Below are 19,064 nucleotides of genomic sequence, written 5' to 3' on the forward strand. Positions count from 1 at the left end.
AGTTTTGGCGCGAAAAGATCTGAATTTAAATTAGTTGCTTGTAAACAAAAGACGAAAATATAAAGTTAAAAGTGTTTTCTGTGGTTTTCTGCTGTCGTTTGTCCTCGAGTTGAAGTTTGCTTTTGTTCTTATCCTCCATTCTAGTTCAATAAATACTCGTGAGTTATAAAATATTTTAATAATAAATTAGGTAAATTTAGGGGTTTTAAAATAGCGAAGTCTCGTATTTAAATTTTTAGATAGCACATAAATATTAGATAGAATTATTTTGATTTAAAAACTAATAGGTAAATATAAATTGAAGTAGGACAATATAATAATAATTTAAATAGTATAATGGAGGGTGAAGCAAGCACTTCACATGAGGCAAACAATGCTGCTACAGAATTGAAAAGGTGGACAAGGGACTTACATGGCCTCCCAGCATTTAGTTATGAGTTACTTATTAAGCATTGTGGAATTGAACATTCTGGTGCTGGTGCTCAAAAACACAAGAAACTAGGTTATCAATTGTTTAAAGATAAATATGTTGGCCAAGTTCAGGTTAAAAAAAATGTCACGAAAGGCAACATGGTGTGTTTCCTAGTTAAAGGCTGTGTAAATGCTGCTATGAAAAACAATGTATACACTGTATATGTTCACCTAAATGAAGCTAATGGGGAGGTTGTGCACACTAACTGTACTTGTACAGCAGGAAAAGGTGGGCAGTGCAAACATGTTGTTGCTCTGCTATTTCAAATAATCGAGTATAAACAATTAGACATGACAGAAATCCCTGATACACCCACTTGTACAGAATTACTACAGCAATGGCATGTACCAAGGAAAGATGAATCTGATAAGCCTGTTCTTTATGAGAACATTCCATTCAAAAAGGCCACATATGAAAAAGACATTGGTAAAAAGAGGAAAAATAATCAGCAAGCCCCAATTGTACATAACCCTATTCCACAATTTGCACAGAATGTTACAAAACCTGAAGTACAAAAGTTGGCTAATTCTTTAATAGATATTAATGAAAAAAGCTATTTGGGGAATTTGTTAATGTCGAATGACTGTGAGCCATACCCTTTCCAAAGCATACATGTAGATATACCATCTAAAAAGAGACACACTGAGTCAATGCAACTTGAGATTAATTACCCTAATGTTCGTGACAAAATTTTAAAAAACCTACAACCGACAACAAATGAGGAAACTGTTAATTGGCAATATGAAAACATAAAAATTTTACATTCATCTGTCAAAATATCATATGAAGAAATACTTGAGATTGAACGAAACACTAGGGAACAATCATCAGAAGATCGGTGGTTTGAGGAACGCGGAAAACGATTAACCTCTTCAAATTTTGGCCCAGTAGTTAAGCGAAGGCAGCAAAGGTACCCAAAAACAATCATGTCAAACATAAAATCTAGTCGGTCTAAGTGTCCAAAGCAGTGCCAATGGGGGAAAGACAAGGAGTGTGAGGCTATCAGGGAATATGCGAAACTAAAAAAAAGCAAGGAAACATGTGTGTGCACATTGTGGTTTTGTCGTAAATTCACAATTTCCATGGTTGGGTGCCAGTCCTGATTTTTTAGTTTGCGATGGTGCAGAAACTAACTCATTTGGTATTGGGGAGGTGAAATGCCCTTTCTCCAAAAGGGATATGAGTGTTGATGAAGCATGCAAAGACAAAAACTTTTGTTTACAAAAACTTGATGGGAAAATCCAGTTAAAAAAACGCACAATTATTTTACCAAATTCAAGGGTGTATGGCTGTGCTAAAAGTTAGTTGGTGTGATTTTGTTGTTTTTACAAATGTTGACCTATACATTGAAAGGGTATATTTTGACAATGATTTTTGGTGTAAAATTGTTCCAGAACTAAGCAATTTCTATGCTGAATATATGTTACCAGAATTGTAATAAACAGCATTATATAATTTGTGCATTAGGCTCATAATAGAACTAACTTAACAGTTTAAGATTGCTTATCTTTAATTATTGACGGTAAAAACAATGTTAAATAGGAGCAAACACTCCAAATTTGTTCCAAGTTTTCAGCCAATGTCAATGGAATAACTTGGTGCAAGATTCGATAATTTTTAACTCTGGCTATTGCACGCTCAACATGAACTCTGACCGATGCAATTTTGCGTGTTTTAACTTCGTCTTCTGCCGATAATTGAGGCTGTCCGTTAAGAAAAGGTGGAATATTTAACAAAACTCCGCTTGGAAGATCAGTCTCAATATCAAACCCCTATCTGCCATTATTTCATCTCCAGGCTCAACAAGACTTAGAATGCCACAGTCATTGGTAATTTTTTGTCACTTGTGCGCCCAGCATACAAACAAGAAACAAAACTTGGGTATCCACTCGGTGAAATACCAATCAGGCCTTTTGCAGTGTTGTGGTGCTTGTAGCTAGAGAATGTGACTGATTGACTCCTGCATGACGAAGGCATTTCAATAAATATTTCTGTGCAATCAATGATCACTCTGGTTTTTGGATAGGCTTGTTGAAAGCAGGGGGCATGTTTTCGTCAATAAATTTGCGACTGGGCCAAATTGGTAGGGAACGAAGGCGGTGGTGTAAAAAAATTATCCAGGTTTTAAAAATGCGAGACACATGGCTAGCTGATATATTAAACCGGTGTGCAATATCTTGTAGAAGTAACCCCAAACGTAACCTTACAAGAACAAGAAATAATTCTTGTTCTGGTGACAAGGATCTTGGTTTGCCACATTTGCTTTGAGACTCTGAAGTTACAGGGGTACTGTGTGTGCCAAAGTACATAAGGTGTTCACAAGCGGGTGAGAGGTAATCATAAAACGCTTTAAAACACGAGTAATTGGGAAAGCCAGTGTAGAACCTGAAGTCACTGTCACTGCCTATAAATCTTTCAATGCGAAATAAACCACATTTCAAATTTTCAATGTCTTTGTCGAATTTTGCTTGCATAGTTGTTTTCTGAGCCTCAAGCAGAGTTATTTTATCATGTAGTTGATTTATAGTGCCTTGAATGGCCTCAGTGTTATTATCATTGTGATCTATTTCTGGTATTTCCTCAATGGTTGAGGTTTCAATAATAGGTGGAACAACTGGTACTCTCATAGCTGGGCTCTTTCTTGGTTTACTTGTTGTGTGTGTAGTAAATACTGTTGGAATAGTGTTGCTGTAAGACTTTTGCCGCCCACAAAATGCATTGAACATACACGGTGACTATGACCAGGATCCCTAACACCTTTCCTTTTCAACAATTGTACCCATTTTTTCTTTAGTTCAGGATTTTTTGGTATTTTGTGAAATGATAACTCTGGATTTTGTCTGTTATTACTTTGACATTGTGGTATACAACAATAAGTTTTCCATATTCGAGTGCCTCCAGTAGTTTCAGCATTGTTTGCCTCATGTGAAGTGCTTGCTTCACCCTCCATTATACTATTTAAATTATTATTATATTGTCCTACTTCAATTTATATCTACCTATTAGTTTTTAAATCAAAATAATTCTATCTAATATTTATGTGCTATCTAAAAATTTAAATACGAGACTTCGCTATTTTAAAAACCCCTAAATTTACCTAATTTATTATTAAAATGTTATTTTATAACTCACGAGTATTTATTGAACTAGAATGGAGGATAAGAACCAAAGCAAACTTCAACTCGAGGACAAACGACAGCAGAAAACCACAGAAAACACTTTTAACTTTATATTTTCGTCTTTTGTTTACAAGCAACTAATTTAAATTCAGATCTTTTCGCGCCAAAACTACTTCAAAACATTTTTTCATGGCTATGGCTGGCAATGACACAATCGAACAAAAATTTTGGCTAACGTACGCCATTTTCATGAAGTAAAATATGGCACTTTTGAAGCTATAGGAGCAAAATAAACTTGAAATCCAATGAGAATAACTATCGGTTGAGCTTATTCTTAAAAAAAAATTAGCCGATCGCAAGTAGAAAAGCTAACTCACCAGTTTTTGTTGATGCGATGAGGTTTTCACGAGCGAATTTTGTGCAAGCGTGCGTACAACTGGTCGTCTTCACAACAAAATTTCTTCGCTACTTATGCGCCGAATTTCTTGAAATTTTCTAAATGAGCACTGCCAAACACCCTCGCTATTTTCCACACAAAAGTTTTATCAATCCATGCTGAATAAAGCCAAAAATCGCCCTTGCTTCCTTCCAAACGAAATCGCTCGTTCGTGCGACAGCCATTTCGTTCGAAAGCAACCTACAGACTCCTACCGTCATGCTTAGCGGGAAGAGCTATTACGCAAGTGGTCAATTGTTTTAGAAAATAAAATGTGATTTTTCGTGATGAATGTTTTTTAGCTTGACAGATTTTATTGAACTTGTTTAAATTTTTCAATGTTTTGTGACCTTATAAACTAATAAGCTTACCGAAACTTTCCTGACTTATCTCGGATATCCGTTGAAAGTCTAACATTATTTGCGCTAGATATATACACAAAGCCTAGCTATTTATGTGTTTGTGCAAATTATGCGTGCAATTAGTTGTGATTAAGTCAATAGATTACTTTACTTAATCCAGCTCTTAATTCTTAATGCATTCTGGAGCACTTAGCGTCATGTCGTATTTATCACTACGTAGGAAGTCTTGCAGTAATGATACACCTGATTAAATATTCGCAATTAATTCTGCTATTTGGCTGTCAATAGGTCGGCATAGAATTGCCTGCAGTAGCCTTGCATTGACGACATGATCTTAAATTTGATTCAGTAATTGAACTAGCTGTTGCTCACCCAGCCCGCCATTTGTGTTACGTTTTTGCAATAATTCAAGAATTCTGTATTTTACTCTTTAGGTGGATTTCCTTTCGGTCGAGAACGCTAGCTGGTGGATATTTTGTGATCTCTTTCTTTTATACTAGTGTATAGTGAGAAAGGGAAGATATCTTTATATCTACCTGTAAAATGAAGTGAACGTGGAAAACAGATCACGAAGTTTCATTGTCTCTTTAATTTTCTGAGCTCATGAAAATTTCGTCTTAAATTGGATTATCCGCTTTGTGATGTGTTATGTGAAAATGGTATTGAAATATTGACTGTTACCCCACTTCCTGTTTGACATTGTCTTTGAAAAAACAACTTTTATTTTGTATTATTTTATATTGTTTATAAAAAATATATAGCAAGGAATGAGATATAAATCACACAGGAACTTTTCTGAGCCATTGAACTATTCAGTCACATACGAAAGAGCTTTATTGGAAAGCAGCCTTTAACGACTGAAACATGAACTGCGTTTTTGCATCAAAGAACAAGTATACCAACTTACAAGTCGAATTGAATTTAATTTCAAATCTTAATTTCAAATAACAATAACCATCAGTTATCGTTCCAATGTTTACATATAGTTCACTAAACCAATTAAATCGTAAAAATAATACAGAATTCGAATCTGTACATTCAGACTCGAATAAAGCTACGAACATTAGACAAACCGCATAAGTTATGAGTTAAACAAGATGAATTAGCATGATGAGTATAGCCCTTATATTTGCCTCGTATTGTTGATCAATTTAACCACTTGAATAATCATCTGCCATGGAGATTACTAAAGTAGCGTTACGTGATATTGAAATTACTAATGAAAATACAAACGTTTCACAAAACCTATATGATTAAGTAAAGAAAAATGGAAGTTGTCTTAAAACAATTTTAAACATCATTTTCAATTCCGCGTATGGCATTTACCTCTAGCTCAAACTTTGATCGTACATGATTCATACGACTTTGGGTTTTGGTCGAGGAGACGAGCGTCGAGGCTGAGGCGAGGTTGATAGTCAATGTTTATCGCATTTTTTCGGCGAAGTGCACGTTTAGGATGAAGTCGAGGGTTGATTTTTATCGCTGTTTTATACTAGACGAAGTCGCGCGAATTAGCATACTAACTGTCCACATCATCCCACCAGATAGTTTTTAAAAGGTTGTTTCTAACACCGTGAAGTGAAAAGTCCTAATATTCATCTAGCACTAATTTAATAATATTCAAATCAAAAGTATTTTCAGCTGTCTATTACGCTATATAAACACAGTCTTTGGAGTATAGTCATGAAAACAACACCGGACTGATTTTATTTTACAAACTTTAATGCGTGAAAATTCAACAGCAAATGCCAGTAATGACAAGGCTACTGAACAAATAATTCATTGACATTGTGTTATGATAACACGTTTAATTATAAAGATCGAAATAAAAGCTAATGACACCTGCCTCGTAAAAATTAATCCAATGTTACTTTCATTTATTCAATAATGTAAAATAGGATCAGTCTATTAATGAACATGCAGATGATAAAGTTTTATTGAACCCACAAACTGCATGCAAAATAGAAACGAATTACGTCATGGAACAACCAAATGCTTTTCATACCACGCGAGAAATCGTCAACGAAAACGTTAGACTAGTGATACAGCATTAAAATTGGTTACAGTCGGTAATGTAAACGAAGCTTTGTTCACATTTTGAATCCATATTATTATCGCCTAAAATATCAAGAAATTTCTTTTAGTTCGCTATACTTTAGATGAATATGGGAGAAAGTATATGTCCCGAGATATACGAAACATGTAAAATTTGAGCAATTTTGAAACAAGTAGACAACCATTGTTATAAGCAGAACCGATGCCAGTGGCTTAACTACTATGGGCTCAGGGTGTGCAAACCCGCGGGCCCCCTGGCTTAAGGGGGCCCCTGTGAGATTAGAAGGTTATTGTAATTCTATGAATAAAACAAGAGAAATCGCACAAACTTACATATAAAAAGGTTCAATTCAAAGGCTAGAGAGCGAAATCGTACCAGAGAACAAGAATATTTGAGGCGAAAAGTACATTATCATCAGTGGCGTAGCCAGCCTGACGATTTTGTCCCGCTATGTAAATTTCGAGTTATTATAATTATTCGTGCCTTTAGAAATCTATTGTTTTCACAGTCAGTGAACACCAAAATATTAGCATAGCGGGACAAATCGACAGGCTGGCTACGCTACTGATTATCATTGATGATTCGTTCCAAATCAATTTCTCATGTGCGCGCGTGTAATTTTGAAATATGTAATTTTAACCTTATCCGTGGAAGCACTGGAATTTTAAACTTAAACAGTGGAAGCACCTACGTATTTAATATGGCGTCACGGTCACAGAGTAAGGATATCCTTACTCTGTGTCACGGTTGGATGAGTAACATTTCAATTTAAATAAAGGATAAAGTCATAAAGGTAAGCCATAAAGACTAAAGTTTAACGAAGACAGATCAATATATAAAATATACATACAATATTTACAGTATTTAATTATTGTTTTCAATAATATTAATTTTGCTTTTAAATACTCTGGAGTTAGAGCCTTAGATGGGGAATTTAAAGGAACTTTCAGGGGCTCAGAAACGCAATAAGAGAAAAATCCAGAGCGAAAAACAAACAGCTATCAATTCAAAGATCCCGAAAATAACCAACTTGTTTCGTGCAGCGGCAGAAACTACCAGTAATGAGTGCGTTGAGCTTGAATCCGAACCATTACCAACTTCTTCGACTTCGAACGAGTCCGAAGAAATTTCTTCAAGAGGATCATCATCATCACCCGTACAACAGGAACAGGGTTGTTATCAATAATTGTTCATTACTGCATTTTTATCATTTTGTCTTTGATACGTTTTTGCATTTTCAAATCGATATATTAAATAAAGTTGAAGTGAATAAGTCATTGAATTAATGATTGAATTATTAAGATCTTTACTTAATTTTGGACAGTACGTACAGTTTTTTTATTTTTTCCACTTTCCAGATAATTTGAAAAGCAGTGAGTCAGCTGAAGCCCCAGTTGATACTGATCGCATTGACCATATGTTGACGGTTTCTTCGAGTAATACTGATAACATATTAGGTACTGTAATGTTTTTCTTTAAATATGAGTTATAGAAAGATAGCTAGACAAAGCCAAACGTAAGCCATTAAGATTACATACTAGTTTCCATCAATCATGATATGTTCATCATAATTTTATTTTCAGATAGAAAATATACAGAACTGAAAGATTTTGATCCTTGTAATACTTACCCATCAGATCGTGGACATTTCAAAAACGAGTTATCTAACAACTTAATTGAAGTTCTAGCTAGGCATGGCAGTTGCCAACCGAGTAAAATGATTAAAATCGAGAGTGGACAGACATTTAATCCTGCACATTATTATTATAGGTGAGTACTTTCGATATGAACACTTTTCCTAGTCCCATACACATTGATAACCCAATACGTATTCGCTTGAGGAAATATCTGCGTAAAGATAATCTCTTTCAATGTTTGTGTAGGAATTTGAAATTATTTTCTGTGAAAAGGGACTGGTTTAGCTGCTCAGAGAAACTAGGCACTGTATATTGTCACAATTGCTGGTTGCTGGCACGGAATACTTCAAATAACAAAGATAGTCCATGGATAGATGGCTTTATCCCAAACACAAAGCGCCTGAAGCAACAAATTGAAAGGCATGAAGAAAGCATTGCTCATAAAGAAGCTACGAAGAGTCTTGCTCAGTTAAAGGCAGGCAAAGGTATCAACATGCTAAATGAAGCTGGGATTGCAAAGATCAAGAACTTCTGGCGTGAGGTTTTGCGTAGAATAATAGTGATCATATTGACTTTGGCAAACCTGTGCCTGCCTTTTCGTGGCCACAGAGAGGTTATCGGAAATGGAAGATGTGAAGGAGGCAATTTTCTTGGTTTAGTTAACATGCAGTTGAGAATGGGTGACGGTGATCCGTACTTTAAACAGCTTGTTGGGTCGAAAGCTCGTAAATGTAGATATTTATCACCCACTATCCAAAATGAAATGATTGAAATTCTTGCAAATGCCACACGACTAAAGTTCGTTGAAAAAATCAAAGTTGCGCCGTGTTTCACCTTAATTTTTGACACAACAAGCGACATTTGCAGAGTGGACCAAATCTCGATTGTTGTAAGGTGGGTAGATATGGAAGCTGCAACAGTTGTTGAGACATTTTTGGGATTTATTCCGGCCAAACAAGGAGGAACTGCTAAAGCGTTAACAGATACTGTCCTTGACTATTTACGACGTATTGGTTGGGATCCCAAACAAATAAGAGGACAGGGTTATGACGGAGCGAGTGTGATGAGCGGGAGCAAGGGAAGTGTCAACGTACTGATCTCAAATTACCTTAAAAGTGAAGGAATAACATCACCCGCGCCGTTTGTGCACTGTGCTAGCCACAACCTAAACCTTGTTGTGAATGATGCTGTTGAATGCAATGCTGACAGCATCAACTTTTTTGCTGATCTTGAAGAGATATATGCTTTCTTTAACAGAAGCATCAATCGAACGGCAGATCTAAACAGCACTGATCTCAGCGTGATCGACGAATTCACAAATGAAGTTTCCTTTGACAGTGATACGGACTCTGACGACACTGCCATTAATGTGGGTTCAACCACACAGGCCAAAAAAAAGAAACAGAGGAAAGTTAAAATTAAGTTGACATTAAAGAAACTGTGTGCTACCAGATGGTCATCAAGAATTAACTCAGTAAGAGCAGTGAAGAATCGATATCGTGATTTACTTCATGTGTTGGACAACTTGAAAAGGAAAGGAAAAGATAATGTCAAGGAACGAGAGGAAGCTGCCAGTTTGCATCTCAAATTAAATAAATTTGAATTTGTTGTTATGCTTATTATATGGGAGAAGTTACTCGCAGCAATTCAGATCGCTTCAGCTAACTTACAGTCAAACAAAATAGACTTGAGTAGGTCAGCCAAAGAACTTGAAAGAGCCATGCGTAAAATAAGTGGCATGCGAGACAAATGGGATGCGATCAAAATGGAAGCTGTAAAGTTCGCGTTGAAAGTAGGCGTCTCTTGCACTTTTGCATTTAAGCGGGTACGCCGAGTTCCTCGATTCTATGACGAATTTGCCTCGGACAGTAGACCACAGGATCCTGAAGAAAGATTTACTGTAGAGATGTTCTACCAAGTGATTGACACCGCTACCAATCAATTAGAAGAACGCTTCAGGAGCCAGAAATTTCTTGCTGATACCTTCAAATTTGTACTCCCTGGAAGCCTTGCAACTCTTGACATTACAGAAGTTCGCAAGTCTGCCGAATTGTTTGTTAATGAATACAAGGGAGACATATGCACAGATGGGGTTGAAGTGGCAGATTACATATCTGATCTTGTGAATGAAATCAAGTCGTTTCGCTGGTGTTACGGGATGTACTGAAGGGCATGTCGACTGTTTCAGAAGTGCTATGCCTGTTGAAAGATGTGGGGCTCAGTACTTACTCAAAGCTATTATTAGCGGTTGTCATATTCATCACTCTTCCGGTGACAATTGCGAGTGCAGAACGCTCATTTTCAAAGTGGAAACTTATAAAGAATTACCTTCGCTCAAGCATTGCACAAGATCGCCTGGACTCACTGGCAATTCTTTCAATTGAGAACAATGAAGCGTGGTTGTTAGACATTGAAAAGCTTATTGACACGTTTGCAGACAAAAAAGCAAGGATTGGAAAGTTTGTAGTTTAAATTACATTGCACTTTCGTCTTCAGGGCTCAGTTTCCTTTTCCTATTTATAAATTAACTGTTACGTTAAGAAACTGTTGAACAAATTTTTTGCATTTTGGTTACATAGCAACAACCTAAAACTGCGAATTTGGAAATTCTATATTTCTGTAATTTCTATTTGATTAAAGAAACGTTTTAATGTCGCGACTGATGCGTTCTTTTTAACAACTGATATTTTAATTACAGTAATTAATATTTAAATCATTATTTTAGGTTTTAGAATAATGTTTTAGATGTTAGTATGGTTATGTAAGGGGGCCCCTTTTAAATTTTTACCACGGGCCCCTAGTTGTGCTGTTACGCCACTGACCGATGCTGTAGCACAGAAGAGACTGTAAACCCTTTAAAGGGTGCAGAGACTCTGGCGAGTGAAAACAACGCAACGATTATCCCAAAAATTAATATTCACGGTTAGCTTTTAGTTCCCTAGAAATTTTTGGGAGCCTCATATCACAATTTTGCCCCAAAAGAACTTCCCCCCTTAAAATATAGCGTTAGTTGAAATTTGAATCGCCGACTTCGGCGGCATAATAGTATATACCAGTGCTACATAATAGTACTAAAAATGAATGTTTATGAGTGCAATGATAAGAATATTTTTATGAGGTGAAGGATGCAATAATTCGAAGAAGCAAAGGTGAGATTTTTTCCATTGCACAAAGGAAAACGTTCATTTTTTGTTTATTTAATTATGCGTGTTTAAAAAAAACCAAGTAAAATAGGTGTTATTTAATACATAATAATTATCAGATTATAATTGGTCTTGAACGTAAATTTTACTGTTTTGTATTTTATATTACTATGCAACAAATTGCAACAGTCCTTACAAGTGTATCATTTTGGATTTCAATACTACCAATCGTGCTTTAGAAAGTTCGTTGATCCGAGCTTTTGCGTCGCTTTTTTACTATATCGTAATTATTATAAATCGACAATCTATCAATGAATACACATTTGCGTTGTTAATTTAATGCATGAAATTAAAAGAGGTGCACATATCAAAACGTCCGGTTGCCCACTGGATCAGTCGGTAGATCACCAATAAATTCCACTAGTTTTCCTCCGGTCACATTATTCACGCTGCAAACGTTTAAATTGCGCTTAAGTTTTGATTTCAAGGCCAGGTGATTGGCTGTTTTTTGTGCGTCGCTGTTCTTTGTCCAAATCACATCAAAAAGAAACGGTATTGATGTAGCAACCACTGTGGTGAAGATCTTAGCATTACTCGACACGCCAGAGCCTCGAGATATAGCGCCAGGAAAAGAAACGGCAAATAAGCGAATAATACAATCAAGAATACCTTATCGAAAAAAGGTAACAAAATTTCATCGTATGGAAGAAGCGTCTCTCGGACAATATCGTATAGCGGCTTGGGAATGACAGGCTCGCCATTTTTATTCAACTCAATCACGAAACTGTGGGTAACGTCCGACGACGTAACTGAACGAAAACTGTCGCAGCTCTCACTGTCGCTGAAATGTATTTCAGGGCGGGTACATTCACAACCATGCAGAATGGAATTTTTCTTGCTAAATTTGTAAATACTTGTATTTAATTCAAGATATTTCGCTTCAACAGAAGACCTCCAATTGCTTCAGGAATAAACTAAGACGAGGGAGAGGGGGACAAAATATGTACTGTAATGTCCTGCGTTTAGATATAATATAAACCAGCGATGAAGTAGAACAAGAGAATTAAACATTTCATAAAAGAAACGAGTATTAGCAGGAAAGTCAAAATTGAGCCGAACAATTGCACGTAAAATTGTACGATAGTAAATTTTGACTTGTTTCTGTCTTTCTTTTCGTTACGACGCCTCGAAAAAGATGGATTGCCAAAAATTTGATGTCGATAATTGTTGTGCAACCTTAGCGCTTGGGATGAGGTTGTGGCCTTATGTTGTGAAGATGGTGAATTATACTGCTTAAACCAAATTTTAACGAGGATAAAACCTCCAACAACGTACAATTCAAACGGTAAAACAAAAATCAGATATAGGATTAGTAAAATCACAATTGATAAACAATATTTGAACACATCGATACGACTGACATCCTGTTTTCCATCGCTTCTTGCTTCGTCTTGGGATTCCACTTCACGCGATAATCTAGTGCGCTCGGTAACTTGAGCATTGGTCGCCGATTGTTCATTCGTTGAAGTAATTTCAAGGCTTAGCTTGAAGTGTCGACGGAGAAATGGATTCCTCCTCGCTTCTTTACGCCAAAATTTTACATTGAAAGGTAAAGCAATGATCCTTTTAAAACTTTCCATTACAAGGAAACTCGTCTTGGGATTACGGTGATCAAATTGAATCCTAGCGTCTTGTTTATTGATGTTGTATATATCAAAAAACAGAAAAAGTAACACCCAAGACGAACAGATTACCAGCACCAAGAAAAGCAAGAAGTAAGTAATTGCATTTAAAGGGTAATTTGGATCCCATTTAGGGAACAATGTTAGAAGAGTTAACACCGAGATTAATAGTTTTCTTCCAAGAGACTTCACTGGGCCATAGCCATCAATAAGTATTGTGTGAAAAATCGATGAAAGTGACATTGGGCTGTCAGAAATTTTGTATGTCGTGCATTCTTTGGGGAAGGAGCCTAAATACATGATCATTTCAGGAAAAGCAATCAAAATGAAAGCAATGAGGGCCACACCAAACATACCGCAGTTATTGATGAAAAGTCCGAATAGATGATTACGCGATCCAGTAACTGCAACAACCATAGTACGCCGTTTCTTGTTCCAGAGGCACAATTTGTAATCAAAATTATCTTCATTGACGCGGTCATGGGGGTACAGTTGGTGGGATAGAAAACTGAAAACAAAGTCAGAGGCATTCTTTCCTGAAAGCAATAGGCATCCTTCGGTCATTTCGGTGACAACAATATCCAGGGTTTCGACACCAGCATTTAATGTACTTGTATAGGAGGATAAAAGCATGGATGGAAGATCTGCGGCTTCTGTGATTAATGAAATTAACGTACGACCAATTTCGTTTGCCCAAGTTAACCGTGGTAGCACATAAGTTAACTTCGCCTCATTATTAAACGTTTCGATCCAAACATTAAATCTAATCGCATTCTTACCGCGATGATCCAATTGCAGGACTTCCTTTAAGGATGCCGCTACGTAGTTTCGATAATCGATCTGCCGACGGCAGTTTGTCAATGAATTGTTTGCTGGATTTCCAATAACTATCGATTCAACTTTATCACTTTTGGAAAATTTTGGAAATTTCAGTTGTTTGGAATGGCTTTGGACAACTCGCTGAACGCAATCAGCATCAGCACGAATATTTTGGCAGTCATTTTTTAACTCCCCAATATCATTCTAAAATAGCATCGTTAATTACTGACGTTGTAAGTTGGGAAAGTGTATAAATATTTAGTGAAAAGACTTTCTGGTAACTATATTTTACTTCTTACTTTCTGGTAACTATGTCTTACTTCTTACTTTCTGGTAACTATATCTTACTTCTTACTTTCTGGTAGCTATAGGGTTGTTAAAATTAAAAGTGATTAATTAGCTGTAAAGATACCATCGCGGGTAATCTAGGGCTATACCTAGGCCTGTACATAGGTGGGAGGGGGGATAAAATTATCCAAACGTTATTTAGTTTTTTAAAACATAATTTTATCTTCAAAAATTGCAAAAAAAAACAAATGAAAGTGCCGAACATCATTGCATTATGCATTGCATCAAACGACGTTCGGTTAGTGCATGAACTACGACCGAACTCGGTTTGCCTCGCTTCTCCCCCCCCCCCCGTTTTCTTCACCATTTCCCGCCAATATGAGCTAAATATGGCTGACGCACCTCGTCGCCAGGCCTCCACCAAACGCTCACTCTTTTATAAAGGACAAAGTAGACTTAGAAAATAAACCATACCCTCAAATAACCAAAACTAACCTGAATTGTCAGTGGTTAAATCTCGGAGTTTGCAAATATCAAAAGATAAAAAAGGGTAAAAAATTTGTACAAAATAGTACCGGGGCGTACAACCTAGACGTACCAAATAGGACACTAACTACTCGGCCACTCGATAACGTGTACGCAGCTGAAAAACCCGCTAATTTAACGTGGAATATATACAATGGCCAAAGATAGGTAAAGCGTACGAGTTGAAGCAGTGATAACGAGGTGCTCTTATATCTGAAAAAGCCTTGACCTTTAACAAGAGTTAAAAAAATAGGCTAATGGAATTATTATCTTAATATTGACGTTTTCAAACCCTTGCTGATCACTGTGTGGATGCAAATAAATAAAAAGCTGAAGGAGAAATCCCACCATTGGTCCAAACGAATCCTACTACGATGAACTGGATTGCAACCAAATAATTGCAACCAATCCAAAACAGCCAAAATCCCAAAGAAGAACCAAATCGATGAGGAAAAGCAGTCCTGTATATGAACTGTGTCCTATCCTAATTAAACGTCTTTTCTTTGTAGGTTGTCATAAGCAAGCCTCGTCCCTGGCGCGTGTATTTATTAAAAAGGTGGAAAACTCTTACATAATGCACTATTGATTTAAATACGAGACGAAGAGCCATATGTTCGGTTTCAGAATTGCTGTCATACTAAGAATTTGTGGGTTAGTTTTCATCTCAAGAATACTCCAGCCGGGTGAATGCTCAATCGCCCTGCCCTTATTTCGCAAAATTGATGGCAAATAATAAAAATAATAAAACAATAATGATGAAAAATTACAAAGATAAACAAAATCAATGAGGAAATGCAGTCCTGTATATGAACTGTGTAGCATCCTAGTTAAAGGTCTTTTCTCTGTAGGTGGACCCAAGCCAGCCTCGTCCCCGGCGCGTGTTTTTGTTTTATATTAATTACGTAATTTTTATCTCGCGGCAGATCACGCGTGAAGCAACAGCGAGGCGGAAAATGCGCCTGGTGAGGCGGAAATGCGCCTGGCAGAAAATGTTTCAAAAGGTAGGATTTGTGTCGAAAAGTGAGATTTGCAGATTTGGTGGCAACCTTGCACAATCTTGAAGAAGAAAAAAAGTCAAGGAAGTCTTTTCAGAACGTGACTATCGAAGGTAAATTCTCATATTTTCTACCTGAATCTTTAATAGTGATATTATCTTAACATTATAAAGTCGTATGAAATATGATTTATACATTTTCATATTTCTTTCGACAATTTTTCCCACACAGAATTCATAGTTGTACACATCGTCTTCTCTGCTCTGAAAGCAGCATATACTAGTTTTTCATTCTCGAAATCGCACGTAAAATATATCTTCGGATACTCCATAAATGTTTACTTGTTCTAACGTTCCGCCATCTTGAATGCATTTTCTGCCAGGCAGAAACCACGCGGTCCGCCTTCCGTCGCTGTCCCTTCGCGCGTGTCCTTCAGCGAGAAAAATATTACGCACTTATATTTAGCAAAGTCACGTCCGTGGACGAGGATAGACATAACCACCCAATTATTCTCCCGAAGAAACACCACTATCGTCGATTATTCATACGAAATTTCCATGCCTTATCTGGACATTCAGGTATAGAGCACGTAAAACGGTTTGAGTTTGATGCAGCACTTCCTTGCGATAGTAACTTCTAGTTACTAGTTACACTCTTCCGGCCATAGCACAAAAGTATACAAAATTTGACAACTTCGCTTGGCTATATCTTCGCTACATTGCAATAATTCGCAGCCAAACTTGGCAATTTTACTAAGTTTTTGTATGCAATTTTCGGAATTTCTCGTTTTGTCGCCCAAATCAAAAGCTGGTCGAATTTTGTCCGCGCATCACAAATTGTATCCGATAAAAGGCGATAATATTAGAGATTCAAATGCTGTTACTTAACAAATAACGCTTTCCAAGAACTATTTCTAGTTATGGCTGAATCAATATATCAGAGTAATTTAAAGTTACAGTAATTGAGATTAGAATTTAGATACATACCGACTCTACAGCACAATGAAATAAACCGAGTATTCACAGTCTATACCAACTTGGGCACGATATATGATATCACACAGGGTACCATCTCGACCGTGGCAACATGTAGTTATGGATATATTCCAGGCAGATAAACAGATGTATCTGGTGACGGCTGTTGCATACTCGGGATGGCTTGAAGTTGATCATCTGCAAAACACCAAAGCAGTAATTGTAATCAAAAGATAAAAATGCATATTAGCAGGTATGGGATTCCGGATACGATGACGAGTGATAATTGTCCACAATTCAGCAACGAGCACTTTAAACGTTTACCACGTCATATAGAATCAACAACCATAAAACGAGTTCGCCGAGATGCCCACAGTGTAATGGCTATGCTTAGAGAGCGGTACAGGCTGCGAAAAAAATATTATGTCAGCAAGAATGAATGGCAAAGACCCTTACTTTCCGCTGTTAAATTATCGGAACATCCCACGTGATCAGGTATATATTAAGCAGCTCCGCCCGACGATTGATGGGAAGACGGACGAAAACACAGCTACCAACGAGTCAGCTATTGCTTAGTCCACAAGTTATTTATCCTAGGGATGTTACGAAACGTCTTCAATCTGCATTATCGTCAACAAAACAAGAAATATTACAACCGCACCGCCAATCCTCTTCCTCAATTAAGTAAGGGTGATATCATACGAGCAACAGACAGCAAAAGGAAATTCACCAGAAAAGGTTCGGGTGTTGTGCACGCCCTTTTATAGTAGAGAGCTTTAGATTTGACTACGGCTCCCGCTACGGCTACGAGATTCGTCACATTGACGTGATATTCGTGATACTTCGTAATGACGCCATAGACTCGTAGCCGTCGATCATCTGACTACGGCATTTTAAGAAAACTTCGTAGTCCTCACTACGTGATTTAAAAAGCAATAAAAGTTGACATTTTTTCTTTTTTTCCAGAAAATAATTTTAGATAACTCTTTTTCGTGACCGTGGCCTTTGATTATGTGTATTTTTCGAAATAGTAGGCGTAAAATTTCCGAAAGATTTGACTGGATAAACATGCATTTATTATTGTGTTTGAACATAGGCAGCCCAGACTTTGACTTGCGCGTGTGATACTCGCGCGCATGTCGCGCTTACGTTGTTTACTTCGTTTATATATTATGACAAGGTAGGAAAGAGTTTATCAAAATATGAAAGATATACCTTCGAAAATGTATGATTATCTAAAAAAATACTTGAAGAAACGCCACAAAAACTACAACCTAATAATTACCGATGATTAAACTACATTATCCTGCAGTTTCCATGTTTTTAAACAACATCTAAAGCCTTCAAATTAGCGAAATAAAACAGGAATTCATACGAAATTTTGAGAAAACTATCCGAGGGTCACTCTGCCTAAGGAAACGTCATCTTTTTTGAGATATTAACTAAACGCTCATTGGTTCTCATTGGTGGTTCTGCAGGTAAGCCAATGAGCGTTTAGTTAATATCTCAAAAAAGATGACGTTTCCTTAGGCAGAGTGACCCTCGGATAGTTTTCTCAAAATTCCGTATGAATTCCTGTTTTATTTCGCTAATTTGAAGGCTTTAGATGTTGTTTAAAAACATGGAAACTGCAGGATAATGAAGTTTAATCATCGGTAATTATTAGGTTGTAGTTTTTGTGGCTTTTCTTCAAGTATTTTTTTAGATAATCATACATTTACGAAGGTATATCTTTCATATTTTGATAAACTCTTTCCTACCTTGTCATAATATATAGACGAAGTAAACAACGTAAGCGCGACACGCGCGCGAGTATCACACGCGCAAGTCAAAGTCTGGGCAACCTATGGTTTGAAGTGGTTTATTATGCCAGTACGAGGTGGCGTATGCATACAACGTTTGTTTCGCGCCACAGTGACGAATCTCATAGCCGTAGCGGAAGTCGTAGTCAAAGCTCTCTAGTAACGGTTGAGCGACATCCGCTCACGTCATCAACATGAGTGGGCTGATCCTTATCCAGCCAATCAGCGTTGTGAGCGTGAACTAGAAGCTCGTTCCAGCTGTCATATGTTGTTGTTGCACTAGTCGAGTTAGTCTTTAACTGAATCAGTCAATACCTAAAAATGTTCACAACTTAAAATATTTATCATCAACAACTATTAAAATTTTCAAACATTGCGTCTGTGAACCATATTTTACAACTATATACTATTCTTTTAATCAAATTAAGCTTTCTCTGACGTAATGCTTAAAATGCTCGAATGCAGAGTATAAAACACAATTGATTGACATAGGAGCTTTGCAGGGGGCCTTTTAAACATGCACATTTTTTAAATGCAACAGTTAAACTTGGCAACGACATACGACTGTTGATCCAGATGCGCACGTACTGACACGGTAATTGAGGTTTTCACCTTACTACTTTATTTGACCCCACGAAATGCAATGCATGAAAGGAAAAGTTATTAATGATTGCGACTGACCGAAAAATCTTTGCGGCAAAAATTAATTATTTATCACGTCATTGCAGGTGATTTTTCCTATTTTACAATTATT

At 36.8% G+C, this 19,064-nt stretch overlaps 2 protein-coding genes across 2 annotated transcripts; both read left to right on the plus strand.

Annotated features, from left to right (window-relative positions):
- The first annotated feature begins 316 nt into the window (after positions 1 to 316).
- On the plus strand, positions 317 to 2,190 carry LOC114541314. Its single transcript, XM_028561250.1, has 2 exons — positions 317 to 1,513; positions 1,753 to 2,190. The coding sequence occupies exons 1-2, from the start codon at positions 337 to 339 to the stop codon at positions 1,908 to 1,910; spliced, it is 1,335 nt and encodes a 444-aa protein (XP_028417051.1). The 5' UTR covers positions 317 to 336; the 3' UTR covers positions 1,911 to 2,190.
- A 4,955-nt stretch (positions 2,191 to 7,145) lies between these two features.
- LOC114541306 (zinc finger MYM-type protein 1-like) lies at positions 7,146 to 10,249 on the plus strand. The gene is made up of 4 exons (XM_028561240.1): positions 7,146 to 7,164; positions 7,804 to 7,902; positions 8,029 to 8,215; positions 8,329 to 10,249. The coding sequence occupies exons 1-4, from the start codon at positions 7,146 to 7,148 to the stop codon at positions 10,247 to 10,249; spliced, it is 2,226 nt and encodes a 741-aa protein (XP_028417041.1).
- The last annotated feature ends 8,815 nt before the right edge of the window (positions 10,250 to 19,064 follow it).

This window comes from Dendronephthya gigantea, unplaced genomic scaffold, assembly GCF_004324835.1.
Source record: "Dendronephthya gigantea isolate DGI-Jeju-01 unplaced genomic scaffold, DenGig_1.0 000280F, whole genome shotgun sequence".
In the NCBI taxonomy this organism is placed as follows: domain Eukaryota; kingdom Metazoa; phylum Cnidaria; class Anthozoa; order Malacalcyonacea; family Nephtheidae; genus Dendronephthya; species Dendronephthya gigantea.